The sequence below is a fragment of the Drosophila rhopaloa genome, unplaced genomic scaffold (assembly GCF_018152115.1).
Source record: "Drosophila rhopaloa isolate 14029-0021.01 unplaced genomic scaffold, ASM1815211v1 contig_155, whole genome shotgun sequence".
Classification (NCBI taxonomy): Eukaryota; Metazoa; Arthropoda; class Insecta; order Diptera; family Drosophilidae; genus Drosophila; species Drosophila rhopaloa.
In genome coordinates, this window is record NW_025335034.1 from 7,838,727 (window position 1) to 7,852,493 (window position 13,767).

The 13,767-nt window shown below is 41.0% G+C and overlaps 3 protein-coding genes across 3 annotated transcripts; 1 reads left to right on the forward strand and 2 right to left on the reverse strand.

Annotated features, from left to right (window-relative positions):
- Window positions 1-1,102: 1,102 nt before the first annotated feature.
- LOC108038767 (esterase B1) lies at window positions 1,103-6,187 on the reverse strand. The gene is made up of 3 exons (XM_044456835.1): window positions 5,782-6,187; window positions 1,783-2,670; window positions 1,103-1,549 (listed from the first exon to the last, which is right to left on the reverse strand). The coding sequence occupies exons 1-3, from the start codon at window positions 6,163-6,165 to the stop codon at window positions 1,103-1,105; spliced, it is 1,719 nt and encodes a 572-aa protein (XP_044312770.1). The 5' UTR covers window positions 6,166-6,187.
- A 71-nt stretch (window positions 6,188-6,258) lies between these two features.
- Window positions 6,259-11,118, reverse strand: LOC108038768 (reticulon-1-A). The gene is made up of 3 exons (XM_044456836.1): window positions 11,026-11,118; window positions 7,027-7,538; window positions 6,259-6,640 (listed from the first exon to the last, which is right to left on the reverse strand). Exons 1-3 carry the CDS (start codon window positions 11,088-11,090, stop codon window positions 6,357-6,359), a joined length of 861 nt encoding a protein of 286 aa, XP_044312771.1. The 5' UTR covers window positions 11,091-11,118; the 3' UTR covers window positions 6,259-6,356.
- A 581-nt stretch (window positions 11,119-11,699) lies between these two features.
- On the forward strand, window positions 11,700-13,635 carry LOC108040556 (tubulin alpha-3 chain). The gene has a single exon (XM_017118061.2). The coding sequence runs from the start codon at window positions 12,163-12,165 to the stop codon at window positions 13,513-13,515; it is 1,353 nt and encodes a 450-aa protein (XP_016973550.1). The 5' UTR covers window positions 11,700-12,162; the 3' UTR covers window positions 13,516-13,635.
- Window positions 13,636-13,767: the final 132 nt, after the last annotated feature.

A 13,767-nucleotide genomic window follows, 5' to 3' on the forward strand; every position in this document is an offset into this window, starting at 1 on the left:
GAAACTGAAATTAAAAACACACTTTTTCACAGCGAATTCCAGCGGCGGAGCGTCCAGCAAAAAAGCCCGCAAAATAGGCGAAAGCAAGTGAAAAAAATTATTATAGAAAAAATAATACATTAACACAAATATCAGAATACAAATTACTAAAAAAGAAGAGCGTAGAGAGCCGCAGAGAGAGAATAAAATACACAAAAAGAACACAACAATGTATTTCAAGTGCGGAGTCGAGATAAACTGAATAACTGATATAGCAACAACTGATCATCGAGCGTGGGCCGTTGGGTGGAAACTTTAGCATTGCATTATTACCTTATTTATAAACACTGCAAAAAATCAATCTCTTTTTATCAAACAGCGAAATGAACTTTAGAGTACCTCAATCGTCTTCGAGATAGACAAGTATCTAAATTACATATATGACCAAGTATATCACTATGTTGCTGATCTACCTTAAAGATTGCCAAGTACCTGAAACTATTAGCTGATCTAACTAAAAGCTTCTTGGCATTAAATCAAGGGGAAAGGGGTGGGCCGCCCACTGAGTGGGTCAACAACATTGTGATCGCGCCGGCAACTACTGTAAACAAACAAACTGTTGCGATTTGTTTTTGTTTACATAGTCATCAAGCTTTCGACTGGAGTGGGGCGTTGCCGCAAAGCTTTGGATCAGCTTTAAGACAGAAAAGCTAAACAGTGGGAGAAACACGTGATCACCTTTTAAAAATTATAATTTTAATAATTAAGTTAATTTATTAAAAATATATAATATACATATATATACAAATATAATATATACAGAAAGAAAGCAAACTTCCACAATAAAAAATGTATGTACCCTCGCTGCTAACACACAGAGAAAAAAAATACCGGAACTGGTCATCAATCGGGTATTTGTTCGTATTTTCTGTAGATTACCTAATTACTTAAATTTTGTAGTGTGGTATATATATTTTGGAGAGATAGAGATGTAAAGATTGCACATAAAAAAATTCAGAGATGAAAAATAATGAAAAGATAAAACAGTATTTATTAAATAATATAATTTATTTAATAGTTATAAAATTTATAAATTATAAAATTATTATCCAAATTGCCAGTACTATTTCACGTAACTATAAAGCTGATTCCACACCTCCAAGCCTTCCTTTTCGATTTGGGTTACGCACTCCACATCCTGTCCAATGTTCAGTACCTTAAAGGGTGACTTTGTGGTGACGGGTAGCCACCGATCCGGTCCTGTCTCCGAACAGTTGGGATCGCCGGTCCTGGCAAACGTCGTCAGTATGCTCACCATTCGCTGGATGGTTAGGTATTCCGCGGAATCAAGGGGCTGCTTCTTTTGGGCCTGCTTGCGGAAAATGTAGCCCAAGTCGTCCGCATGGCAGACACCACGTTTGATGTCGTCACCGCAGAGCTGGTTTCGCATCAGGTTTAACTTGGGCGAATCGAAGTCGAACCGGTATAGATAGGTGGGTGCTTGTGCGTGGGATAATCGGGAGAGGACCACCCTATGCATGCCGTGCCAGAATAGCTTGTAACTAAATAGCTGGGGATCATAGATACAAAATACGAAATGCTTTGTTTAAGAACATTTGAGTTAGTTTTTTGTAATTTAGCCTTAAAAGAAGTAGAAATAGAGGAGGACAACTTTTTACAAAATATTTGGTTTTACCTTCGTTTTAGTAACAACAGCCTTTTGTAAAATGGTCTGTTTTTAATTACAAAATTCACATAGAAGGTACATAAATATACCATCTATTATGCCTCGACTTTACTCACATCTAAAATCTGCGTGATATTATTCTTGGTGATTCCGCGCGGTCCGTAATGATGTTTTACCAGTGCCTCGGCGGCGATGTTCCGCTCCTCGACGCTCATCGATTGGTATACCTCGTGGGGCAGAACCATCGCTGGCTCCTGTTTGAGCAGCTCCAGCATATAGCCATTGTTCAGCTGGCAGAAGGGGTAGCAAACCAGCCCCTCGAAGGAAGTGCCGCCCAGGAGCAGGGGCACTTGTGTGGACCACGCCTCCCTCATCAGCTGCTGAAAGGGGGCTTGAATGAGGCCTCCCTCCAGATTGGCCACGCCAGGAACGAAGGCGTTGAGAAACCCGAAGCAACGATCGCGGGCTGTGATGAAATCGTGACCCACCAGCTTTTCAGCCCTCACGCGGCGAAGGAACCTCAGCACGGAAGGCTCCTCCGCAGGTCCTTTATATCCTGCGGCAAAGGCAAGGCGGCAGAACAAACTCTGGCTTTCGGGAGCATCCACCCATGGACTTAGCATGGATCCAGACATCATGATGGCCTTGTGGAAAAGACATTTTGCCTGCGGGAGGCACATCATAAAGTGCACTGAGGCAGCTCCTGCACTCTCCCCAAAAAGCGTTATATTCTGCGGGTCCCCGTTAAAGTTCCTGATGTGCTGGCTTACCCAGCGCAGTGCCATCAACTGATCCTGGAGTCCGGCATTTCCCGGCACATTCGATTCGCGGCTCGGCATACTAAGAAATCCGAGCGAACAAAGCCGGTAGTTGAATAGCACAAATACAACATCTTTGCTCATCAGATAGTCCGGCCCGTACTTGAATTTTATGGCACCGCCCGTTCGAAATCCCCCGCCGTAGATGTACACCATAACGGGAAGAGGTGGCCTCGATTCATCGAACTAAAGTAATGATTGGTTAAAATTTCAATAAGAAAAATAATAAATTTCGTACAATATTAACAAAAAAGTTCTAAAAACTGGAAAAGCTAATTTATAGGGAAAAAAGAATGGTCTTGTCTTGAACATTCGGTTTTATAACGTTTTTATAGAGAAATATTCTTGAAATGAAGAAGAAAAAGAAACGATCACGAGCGACAATTGTGATAAAGATTTTTATTTCATATAGCCAGCTTACCTGCCAGCTATCGAAATCCTTATTAAACTTATATATTTTTATAACCTCGCAGAGGGTTATAGGCACGCTACCGAGCCTATAAAGTACATATGTATATTCTTGATCCGTTTCTAAGCAAACTAGTCCCCCAGTTTTAAGGCTATATAAAATTCTCTTTTCAGGTAATATATAAGCCGGATCCGGGCAGATCAGCATACTACAACATAAGAATGTTCATCCCATGAGAAGAATTAGGAAAAGGTAAAAAATATGATAACTCCCTTATTTCTCATTATATATCCATATACCGACCTTTATTCATTGCTACGATTTCAGAATTACGCTTTTACTTTTTATACCCGTTACTCGTAGAGTAAAAGGGTATATTGTATTCGTGCAAAAGTATGTAACAGCTAGAAGGAAGCGTTTCCGACCCTATAAAGTATATATATTCTTGATCAGGATCACTAGCCGAGTCGATCTAGCCATGTCCGTCTGTCTGTCCGTCTGTCCGTCTGTCTGTCCGTATGAACGCTGAGATCTCGGAAACTATAAAAGCTAGAAGATTGGCATTTTGAATGTAGATTTTAGAAGTTTCTACGCAGAGCAAGTTTGTTTCAAAATGGTGCCACGCCCCCTTTAACGCCCACAATCGCTTATATACGATTTTAAAAATTTAAATATTTCGGAAAAGTAAAAATGCAGTTTTATTGTGTTTATCAATACCTATCGAAATGTAGACAAATTTTTTCAAATCGGACCATTCGTTAAAAAGTTATGCGTGATCAAAGTTTCTATCTCCATCTCCCTCGCACTCCCTTTACCTGAGTAACGGGTATCTGATAGTCGGGGCACCCGACTATAGCGTTCTCTCTTGTTTTCAAATGTAGTATTTTTAGCAATTTGAGATAGTTTCATGAAAATCAGACGAACGAAATCGGATATAGAACGATCTTAAAATTTTGCAAACGTTAAATTTAACGTGGCTGAAGGAAAGTTTATTTCAAAAGTGCTTGAACTAAATAAGTTATCGCATAGTTATACCCGTTACTCGTAGAGTAAAAGGGTATATTGTATTCGTGCCAAAGTATGTAACAGGTAGAAGGAAGCGTTTCCGAACCTATAAAGTATATATATTCTTGTTCAGGATCACTAGCCGAGTCGATCTAGCCATGTCCGTCTGTCCGTCTGTCTGTCCGTCTGTCTGTCCGTCTGTCTGTCCGTCTGTCTGTCCGTCTGTCTGTCTGTCCGTATGAACGCTGAGATCTCGGAAACTATAAAAGCTAGAAGATTGGCATTTTGCATGTAGATTTTAGGAGTTCCTACGCAGCGCAAGTTTGTTTCAAAATGGTGACACGCCCCCTCTGACGCCCACAAGCCACAAGCTGTGGCCACAGTTGTAATGATATTATGAAAATTTTAATTGATATGTATTTGTTTCGTCAATAAATATCGATTGGCCTAATAAAAGTTTGCCACGCCCACTCTAACGCCCAAAAACCCATTAAACGCGTAAGCCTGGCTAGCGCCTACATTTCCGCCTTTCATGGCGCCATCTAACGGATGACTTTGGAACAGCAGGCCAAGGTGCTCAACAGAGTCAACGTTAATTCTCGATAAGGATTTCTATTAAAGAAAATTGCGATGGTTTTCATTTGTCAATACCGAACTATATCCCAAGAACTATGCAAATCAAATCTAGTTAGCCAAATTGGAGGTCTGAGTCAAACAATGGCGTATGTGTGTATGTATGTAAGCATACATAAACACAGCTGCTGGTGCAGGACAAAAGCTGCCTGCGCTAAAGCAGCGCTGGTGCTGATGCTCGTGCTGTAAAGCTGTTAGCACTAAGAGAGTGCCGAATTCAAATTGATAATTTGAACTTTTTGTCCTTTTTTCCTGTGATCACTATAATTCACATTATGTTAAAAAAAAAAAAAAAAAAAACACAAGAAGGCATATTTATATTAAGTTGTTTAGCTGAGTAACGGGTATCTAATAGTCGAGGCACTCGACTATAGCGTTCTCTCTTGTTATACCCGTTACTCGTAACAGCTAGAAGGAAGCGTTTCCGACCCTATAAAGTATTTATATTCTTGATCAGGGTCACTAGCCGAGTCGATATAGCCATGTCCGTCTGTCCGTCTGTCTGTCCGTATGAACGCTGAGATCTCGGAAACTATAAAAGCTAGAAGATTGGCATTTTGCATGCAGATTCTAGGAGTTCCTACGCAGCGCAAGTTTGTTTCAAAAAGGTACCACGCCCCCTTTAACGCCCACAATCGCTTAAATACGATTTTAAAAATTTAAATATTTCGGAAAAGTAAAAATGCAGTTTTATTGTGTTTATCAATACCTATCGAAATGTAGAAGAAATTTTTCAAATCGGACCATTCGTTAAAAAGTTATGCGTGATCAAAGTTTCTATCTCCATCTCCCTCGCACTCCCTTTACCTGAGTAACGGGTATCTGATAGTCGGGGCACCCGACTATAGCGTTCTCTCTTGTTTTTATTTAGGAAGCCCACACGGCTCGCTTTTGACGGGTCGAAACGTTTTGAAAAGTAATGCAAGTGACTATCGATGGCAGTCACGAATTTGACTGAGAGTGTGCTACTTGTACAGTAAATTTACTATTAAGTTATGGTTATAAAGTAATGCGTAACATTTACAACAATTATCTGCTTTATCATTTAAATTGATTGATTTTTGTTTCCTGTGTATACAACGGTACTAATACAGCCGAAATGAAATAAAAAATTTTTTTTCGAACACTAAAATATTATAGGAAATGTTCAAAGGAGTAACAACGATGGCTTTCTAACCATGAGGTTAAAGGTAGTTTTTGTGTTGTAAGTAAGTACCTACATATCTGGGAAGAGCCATACAATTACTTACATGTTTGGTGTACACGTTTAGGTACAGGCAATCCTCGCTGCCAATGACCTTTCCCGTCTGCCTATCCACCTGCAGTGGAATTGCCCTCTCTTGGCGGGCATCCAGCTCCGTGTTCCATGGATCCGCCGGATGAGGGGCCATGAATCGAAGGTCTCCCAGCGGGGGCTTGGCGAAGGGAATCCCCTCGAAACTGTAGAAGGCGTCGCCATAGACACCGCACTGCCGACGACCCCTCACATTTCCCACCGAGAGCTCAACGATCTTGGAGTCCGCCGCGCTTGCCGATGGGCAGGCTATCCGCCGGACGTAGTGGCCACAAACCGGGTTAAGAAAAGGCAAACATTTGAGCCGACCTCGACTACTCGGCTGGTAGAGTTTCCACATGTCATTATCGGATGACCTAAGAAGAACGGCTAACTTGATTCCAGCTCCCCTGAATAATTTTTGGACGAACGAGGTTGAGAAACGAAGTACTTATGATTGCCAACTAGGCGGGAAAACGATATGTAATGAATGGCACAAAACAAATTTTGAACATCAACATCAAAGAAAATAAAGTGTTAACCGATTACAGTTTAGTGCGCCTCAATGGGCAAATCCTGGTGCTCGCAATCGCGACAACGACACCCCTTGCGGTGCTCCTCCTCCAGTAGATACAGTATATTGCCATCTCCCGACTCCTGACTTTCTTGAGGCACCTCCGTCGGATATTCCTCCTGAAAATTGTCCGTTTTCTCAGACTTGTTTTCGACTTCATTCTTCTCCTGTGGCTTGCATTTACCGAATTTCCGGACCTGGGCATCAATGAGGGGCTTGTACAACTCGTACAGTTTTGGTAAGGTGAAAATAAACAAGTGTCCTAATAGGGGAAATAATTAATTTTATGAAAAATTAGTTTAGTAATATAAAATCAGTAATTTGGCCAGCAAAAAATATAATTTAACATCGTTTAAGCTAATCACATTCTGCGAGGAATTATTATTATAAATTATTAAAAGTTACACACAAGTTACAGGTTAGCATTGGTTATTTAGAAACTTTAACGAAATAAGAGCACCTTGGAATGTAATTATCGAGTCCCGGTATTCTTATAATAATCTTGGAAAAATAATAATTTATGACAATTTTTAATTATTTACGTTATAAATAAATTAAACAAAAATGAAGCATCGCTAAATATTTTCTTTTGGCAAAGGTAAAAAGAATGAAAAATATAAAATACAATTTTGGAACAAATCCACCTACCAAAAAGTAGCATGGTCAAGCCGTTGAGACAATCACCCAGCAAATTGACGCCGCAGAGTAATGCCAGAAACTTCAGGGAGTCCTCCCACTTATCCACCAGAAACAATCCCAACAGTCGGTTTAACATCTTATTCAGATATGTCACTGCCGTTCCGGCCAGTCGCATAGTCTCCTCCCGGGGAATATCGATCTTCACTTGAGGATACCATCGTGAGATCGGATCCCTACTGCCATCCTTTTTCCAGGTCCTCCACAACTGCAAGAAGCACCGATGACCCATTGCCGCCAGGAGTACAGTGATCCCTGCCATGCTAACCACACTGATCACCGAGTGGGACATAACATCCAGCAGCAGGAGCAGGACGCTCGTGAAGACAATCAGCGTCACTCGGAAGTTGCGCCACAGCAGAAGGTCACTCAACTCCACAAACAGCCGGCTGGAGTCCTCTGCCTTCTCCGAAGTCTCGGAATTCATGTTTTCGAATTTCCTATCTTTAGTTACGGATGATAGGCTGAAAGTAAATTTTGGTTTACACTTTCAGAACTGAGTGGTATATCGAAGCCCGACCAGATGGACAGGAAATATACAAAAAATTATTATTAACTTTATATAGTATTACCGATCTGTTATTCTAAAATGTACATTTGTTTCTTTGCGGGCTGTTATCTCAGGATACTATCCTCATACCGCAATGAAACATGTATGTCGCACCAAGCTCTTTAGAAAGTACCACATCAAAATAAAAATGCCGATTGGCAGAAAACGGCGAATTAATTTTCTTTTTAAGTTTTTGCTACGGATCGAGCATCAAGAAAGCTTAAAAAAATTTATAGTTTATATTTTTGCCTCTGGTCAAAGGAAAATTATCTCTATATATAAAACTGTTCATTGAAAACTAAGAATCAACGCACAGCCTAAACTAATTAAATGACCCTATTAAAATTTTTTTCCATTCAATTCTTATAACACTAAACTGATTTGCTAAGATTTATTTTGGCCACAAACATGCCCCCATTTTCTTCCAGTGGCAAAAAACCCCCAATTTCTATAAAAAAATCTGGACGCTAAACGCGTTAATCAATCGATGCGATTTTTGGCCAAAATTTAGTCCTCTACATAATAAAGATTCTATTTAATTTAATATTCGATATTTTAATGTTTACTATTTTTTATCGATCTTTGAAAATCTAAGAATCTTCCTCATTTTTTCCTAACGGCAAAAAACACTGACCTAAGTCAATTAGCAATATGAAAATTTTTCGAGGGAATCCTGATACTTTAAGGATTCATATGGTGGTTTTACTGAAGCTCTAGGTCAATTCTAAAAAAAGTTACATTAGGCTAAAGTAGGAATAATAATTCCAACAAATTATACACAAGCATTGAACACCGAATGCATTCTCTCGCACTGTCTCTCTCTCTCTCTCTCTCTCTGACTCTGTGTAGTACAATATTTGTGCGGCGGCTGATCTTGATTTCTTTTTATACCCTTGCAGAGGGTATTATAATTTCAGTCAAAAGTTTGCAACGCAGTGAAGGAGACATTTCCGACCCTATAAAGTATATATATTCTTGATCAGCATCACCAGGAGAGTCGATCTAGCCATGTCCGTCTGTCCGTCTGTCCGTCCGTCTGTCCGTCTGTCCGTCTGTCCGTCCGTCCGTCCGTTTCTACGCAAACTAGTCCCTCAGTTTCAAAGCTATCTGCTTGAAACTTTCCCAAAAGTTGTCTTTCTATTGCAGGTAGTATATAAGTCGGAACGAGCCGGATCGGGCGACTATATCATATAGCTGCCATATAACTGAACGATCGGAAAAGCCATAACTTTGGTGTTTTTAAAGTTAGGAAGTTGAGATTTTCTATGGGTTTTATTTTTGGCTAATCATTCTGACCTACCGAATTTCATAAGGATCGGACGACTATATCCTATAGCCGCCATATAACTGATTGATCGGAAATGCCATAACTTTGGTGTTTGTAAAGTTAGGAAGTTGGGATTTTCTATGGGTTTTATTTTTGGCCAATCAATCCGACCCACCAAATTTCATAAGGATCGGCCGACTATATCTTATAGCTGCCATATAACTGAACGATTGGAAATGTCATAACTTTGGTGTTTTTAAAGTTAGGAAGTTGGGACTTTTTATGAGTATTAAGAATGCATCATATGAATAATTTTGGAGAATATAATTTATGGAATATTCTGCAAGGGTATATCAACTTCGGCTCCGCCCGAAGTTAGCTTTCCTTTCTTGTTAAAACTTAAAATTAAAAACTTAAAACTAAATTTAACTTAACAATAAATTAACAATTGCTAAGATTTATTGGGGCTCCCCAAGTGGCCCCAATCGATTCCAATTGGAAAAAAGGTAAATTTTCCTTTCAAAAATTCTGGACGCTAAACCGTTTTAGCAATCGAATCCGTGTTTTCGCCCAAAAATAGTTTAAGACATTATTAATGTTTAAAAAATTTGACCGCTTAGATTTAAGGCTTTTTACTATTTTTAACACCCGTTCTAAAATTACAATTTAGCCAAAAATATCTTCAAACGTCGAAAAATGGCACTTCTAAACTGAGTATCAAAAATTCCTTCGGTAAAGTTTTTCCTTAAGCTTTAACGATTCATTTGATGGTTTCACCAAAGCTCTAGCTATCTTCTAAACAAAGAAACTAAGCAAAAAGTCGATCTCTTATCGAATTTAAGTGTCTCCATAAGCATCATACGTTTTCTGCCTGCATATTGCTATCTCTCTCTGCATTTTCATACAAATTGTCAACAAATGATTCCATCTCCCTCCCTCTCTCTCTGCCTTGCATTTCCTTACGCTTCCTTAAAAATATAAAATGAGCTTTAATACGGTTTTAATATCTGTAGACATTAGTTTATAGTTATTGGTGACCCAAAGGATTGCAAAGACTTCAAAATGGTCATTAACGCTGATAAAAAGCCAGCAAATGCTCATAGAGGTCGTTATAATGCACCTCAAACAAATGAAGTGGGTTTGGTATTAGTTGATCAACAATTTCCAAGTCGGGACATTTTTATTGAGAGTCATAATAGCAAAGTGAACTTTACCGATCTTATGACTGTCTACAATATCCATTAATTTTTTGCCACGGATATGATGGATATTCCATAAATATTCCCCAACGGGATCCGTTAACAAAAAATGATCTAAAGAAGACTGTATCTGCATTAAGCTTTTACAGTTATCGAATAATTCTTAGGGAGACTGAAGTCAATCACTTGCATTATTATAGAGCTCTGTTTAATCAATTTTTGGTTGATATGAGTGCAAAAATCAAAAAAAGTTGGGAGCAGAAAGTTACATATGTATGCAGATATGACTCAACTTGGTCAGATGGTGATTTTACCTTCCACTTTTACAGGCTCTCCTCGATATATGCATGAAAAGACCCAGGATGCTATGACTTATGTTCGACATCATGGCCGACCTGATATTTTTATAACATTTACCTGTAACCCTAAATGGGAGGAAATAACGAATGAGTTGTTTCCAGGCCAAAAACCTCAGAATCGTCATGACCTGATATCTCGAGTCTTTCATTTAAAAGTTAAAACATTAATGGCGCTGTTGCTTAAAGGCCAATTGTTTGGTGAAGTACAGTGTTTTATGTATTCTATTGAATGGCAAAAACGTGGTCTGCCCCATGTCCACATACTTATTACATAAGAAAAGTAGGATATTGGGGTTATCCATCGCAAGCGAAGCTGCGGGCACCCTGCTAGTATACTTATATAAGGGCTGTAATAATTTGTTATAAATGAGAAATCATCTTAAAACCATGATGGAAAATGTGGATAGGAACATACGTAAAAAGCAAACATAACTTTTAATTAAAAGACTAATTCCGTTACGGTTCGGGTTCTTAATTATTGTTAAATTTTGGGTTTCTTATCTTTTACCGTTAACTTATAGTTAGAATTAAGTTAGAGTTAGCATAACAAAATAATAAACATCTTGTTTAACTTACGATTTTTCAGAACTTTGTATAAAACTAAGAATAGTCCATAATATTAAGCAGGATTCAAAAAACATTTTAATCTCTTGACGATTATACACAGAAAAAAACATAAATGGCCTGGACTACTAGGGTTTTATCGAAACTATTTTATGTACTTGCCTACCAAGATCTCAACACATTGAATCAAACAAATATTAATTTTGAATTTATTCAGTTTTCGCGGGCGGTCAATCGATAAGTGCGCAAAGTGGATCGATAACTGCGCAGTACTGCACAATATTAAAAAATACCATACTCAAGAAATGCCCACAAAAACAAGCGACTGATGCGGTTATAAAAATATTATATTAATTATTATTGTATTATTTCAATAATGAAATTATATTATAATTATAGAATATTGATGCTAGTTTTCTGTAACAAATAATTGCCATGAAATACGTTGAAAAACAAACAATACCCCTATTAAAACCCTATTTACACAGTCGGCGATTTTGCAACAATGACTAAACTCCGCTACAGTGAGATTTTCTTCCAAAAGAAATACATAAGGTAGCGATTAAGTTGTTTCAGTATACAAATCTATAAAACTTATTTATATATTGTACGGGTATTATGTTTGGTAATATTTGATATCTCAACATTTTTTGGTATTTTCTTTTGCTAGTTGGTATATTTAAACGGACGAGAAACGGCCACTCTGAATCTACCAAACAAGCGTGTTTGTGTAAAAAACCAAATTTACTGATCTTTAAATTGGGTAAATACCGCCAGAATAGTCGCATCCACACACCCCTGCCGATGGTAAATCAATTTTGGCCAAGAGCTAGCAATGTTGTGTAGAAAGCAAAGTCAAACTCAAGCCGAATTCGAACAAACTTTCCAAAAACAGGCCTGACAGAGTTTTCCGTGCCACCAGAGCAAAATCGATTGTTAAACGCGTTTATTATCTAATAATCTCCGAACGAATTAGTGAAGTTTTCTGTGAATCCCAGAGCTCAGTGAGATTTGCGTTAGCCAAATCCCCGTATTCGGGCATTCCAACGTATACGCTCGCAGAGTCAGACCCCAAAATCGTAGCTCCACACTTTTCCGTGAATTTTTCGTAGCCGCGTGTGAGAAACCGAGTCCCGGTAAAAAATCAATATGCGTGAATGCATCTCTATCCACGTGGGCCAGGCCGGCGTCCAGATTGGCAACGCCTGCTGGGAGTTGTACTGCCTGGAGCACGGCATCCAGCCCGATGGCCAGATGCCCTCCGACAAGACCGTGGGCGGTGGCGATGACTCATTCAACACCTTCTTCAGCGAGACGGGCGCCGGCAAGCACGTGCCGCGCGCCGTGTTCGTGGACCTGGAGCCCACCGTGGTGGACGAGGTGCGCACCGGCACCTACCGGCAGCTGTTCCACCCGGAGCAGCTGATCACCGGCAAGGAGGACGCGGCCAACAACTACGCCCGCGGGCACTACACCATCGGCAAGGAGATCGTCGACTTGGTGCTGGACAGGATCCGCAAGCTGGCCGACCAGTGCACCGGGCTGCAGGGATTCCTCATCTTCCACTCCTTCGGCGGGGGCACTGGCTCCGGCTTCACCTCGCTGCTCATGGAGCGCCTCTCGGTGGACTACGGAAAGAAGTCCAAGCTGGAGTTCGCCATCTACCCGGCTCCCCAGGTGTCCACCGCCGTGGTGGAGCCCTACAACTCCATCCTGACCACGCACACCACCCTGGAGCACTCGGACTGCGCCTTTATGGTCGACAACGAGGCCATCTACGACATCTGCCGCCGCAACCTAGACATCGAGCGGCCCACGTACACCAACCTTAACCGCCTGATCGGGCAGATAGTGTCCTCGATCACCGCCTCGCTGCGATTCGATGGGGCTCTCAACGTGGACCTCACCGAGTTCCAGACCAACCTGGTGCCCTACCCCCGCATCCACTTCCCGCTGGTCACATACGCCCCGGTCATCTCGGCGGAGAAGGCCTACCACGAGCAGCTGTCGGTGGCCGAGATCACCAACGCCTGCTTCGAGCCGGCCAACCAGATGGTCAAGGTGGACCCGAGACACGGCAAGTACATGGCCTGCTGCATGCTGTACCGCGGAGATGTGGTGCCCAAGGACGTGAACGCAGCCATCGCCACCATCAAGACCAAGCGCACCATACAGTTCGTGGACTGGTGCCCCACCGGCTTCAAGGTGGGCATCAACTACCAGCCACCCACCGTGGTGCCTGGCGGAGATCTGGCCAAGGTGCAGCGCGCCGTGTGCATGCTGTCCAACACCACGGCCATCGCCGAGGCCTGGGCCCGTCTGGACCACAAGTTCGACCTGATGTACGCCAAGAGGGCGTTTGTCCACTGGTACGTCGGCGAGGGCATGGAGGAGGGCGAGTTCTCGGAGGCCCGCGAGGATCTGGCTGCCTTGGAGAAGGACTACGAGGAGGTCGGCATGGACTCTGGTGACGGCGAGGGCGAAGGTGCTGAGGAGTACTAGGAGTGGGTAGATGCATCCCCCTAAACGCTGTTTGTTTTCATACGCTCCCACTCGCAAACATAAATTCACTGCGACACTGTAAAGCGAAAAAGAAGAAAATAAAAAAACACAAGAAACACAGATAGTATTTTCATTTAGCGGAAAATATTAATAAAGTAAATGTTAACCACCTCTGAATTTTTAAGAGTGTTATATATGTATATAGTTTTTCTCTATACACACTACTAAGTTTCCTGGCAAAAAATAGTTTTT

Excerpts from the sequence above, each read along its gene's own strand:
- LOC108038768 (XM_044456836.1), bottom strand. The coding sequence starts at position 11,090 with ATGTTTTTTGAATCCTGCTTAATATTATGGACTATTCTTAGTTTTATA. Across the intron at positions 7,539-11,025 it reads ATACAAAGTTCTGAAAAATC|CCTATCATCCGTAACTAAAG; the intron begins GTAAGTTAAACA and ends ATTTACTTTCAG. Across the intron at positions 6,641-7,026 it reads CTTGACCATGCTACTTTTTG|GACACTTGTTTATTTTCACC; the intron begins GTAGGTGGATTT and ends TTCCCCTATTAG.
- LOC108040556 (XM_017118061.2), top strand. The coding sequence starts at position 12,163 with ATGCGTGAATGCATCTCTATCCACGTGGGCCAGGCCGGCGTCCAGATT.
- LOC108038767 (XM_044456835.1), bottom strand. The coding sequence starts at position 6,165 with ATGTGGAAACTCTACCAGCCGAGTAGTCGAGGTCGGCTCAAATGTTTG. Across the intron at positions 2,671-5,781 it reads TAAACGTGTACACCAAACAT|TTCGATGAATCGAGGCCACC; the intron begins GTAAGTAATTGT and ends TCATTACTTTAG. Across the intron at positions 1,550-1,782 it reads ATATCACGCAGATTTTAGAT|CTATTTAGTTACAAGCTATT; the intron begins GTGAGTAAAGTC and ends TATGATCCCCAG.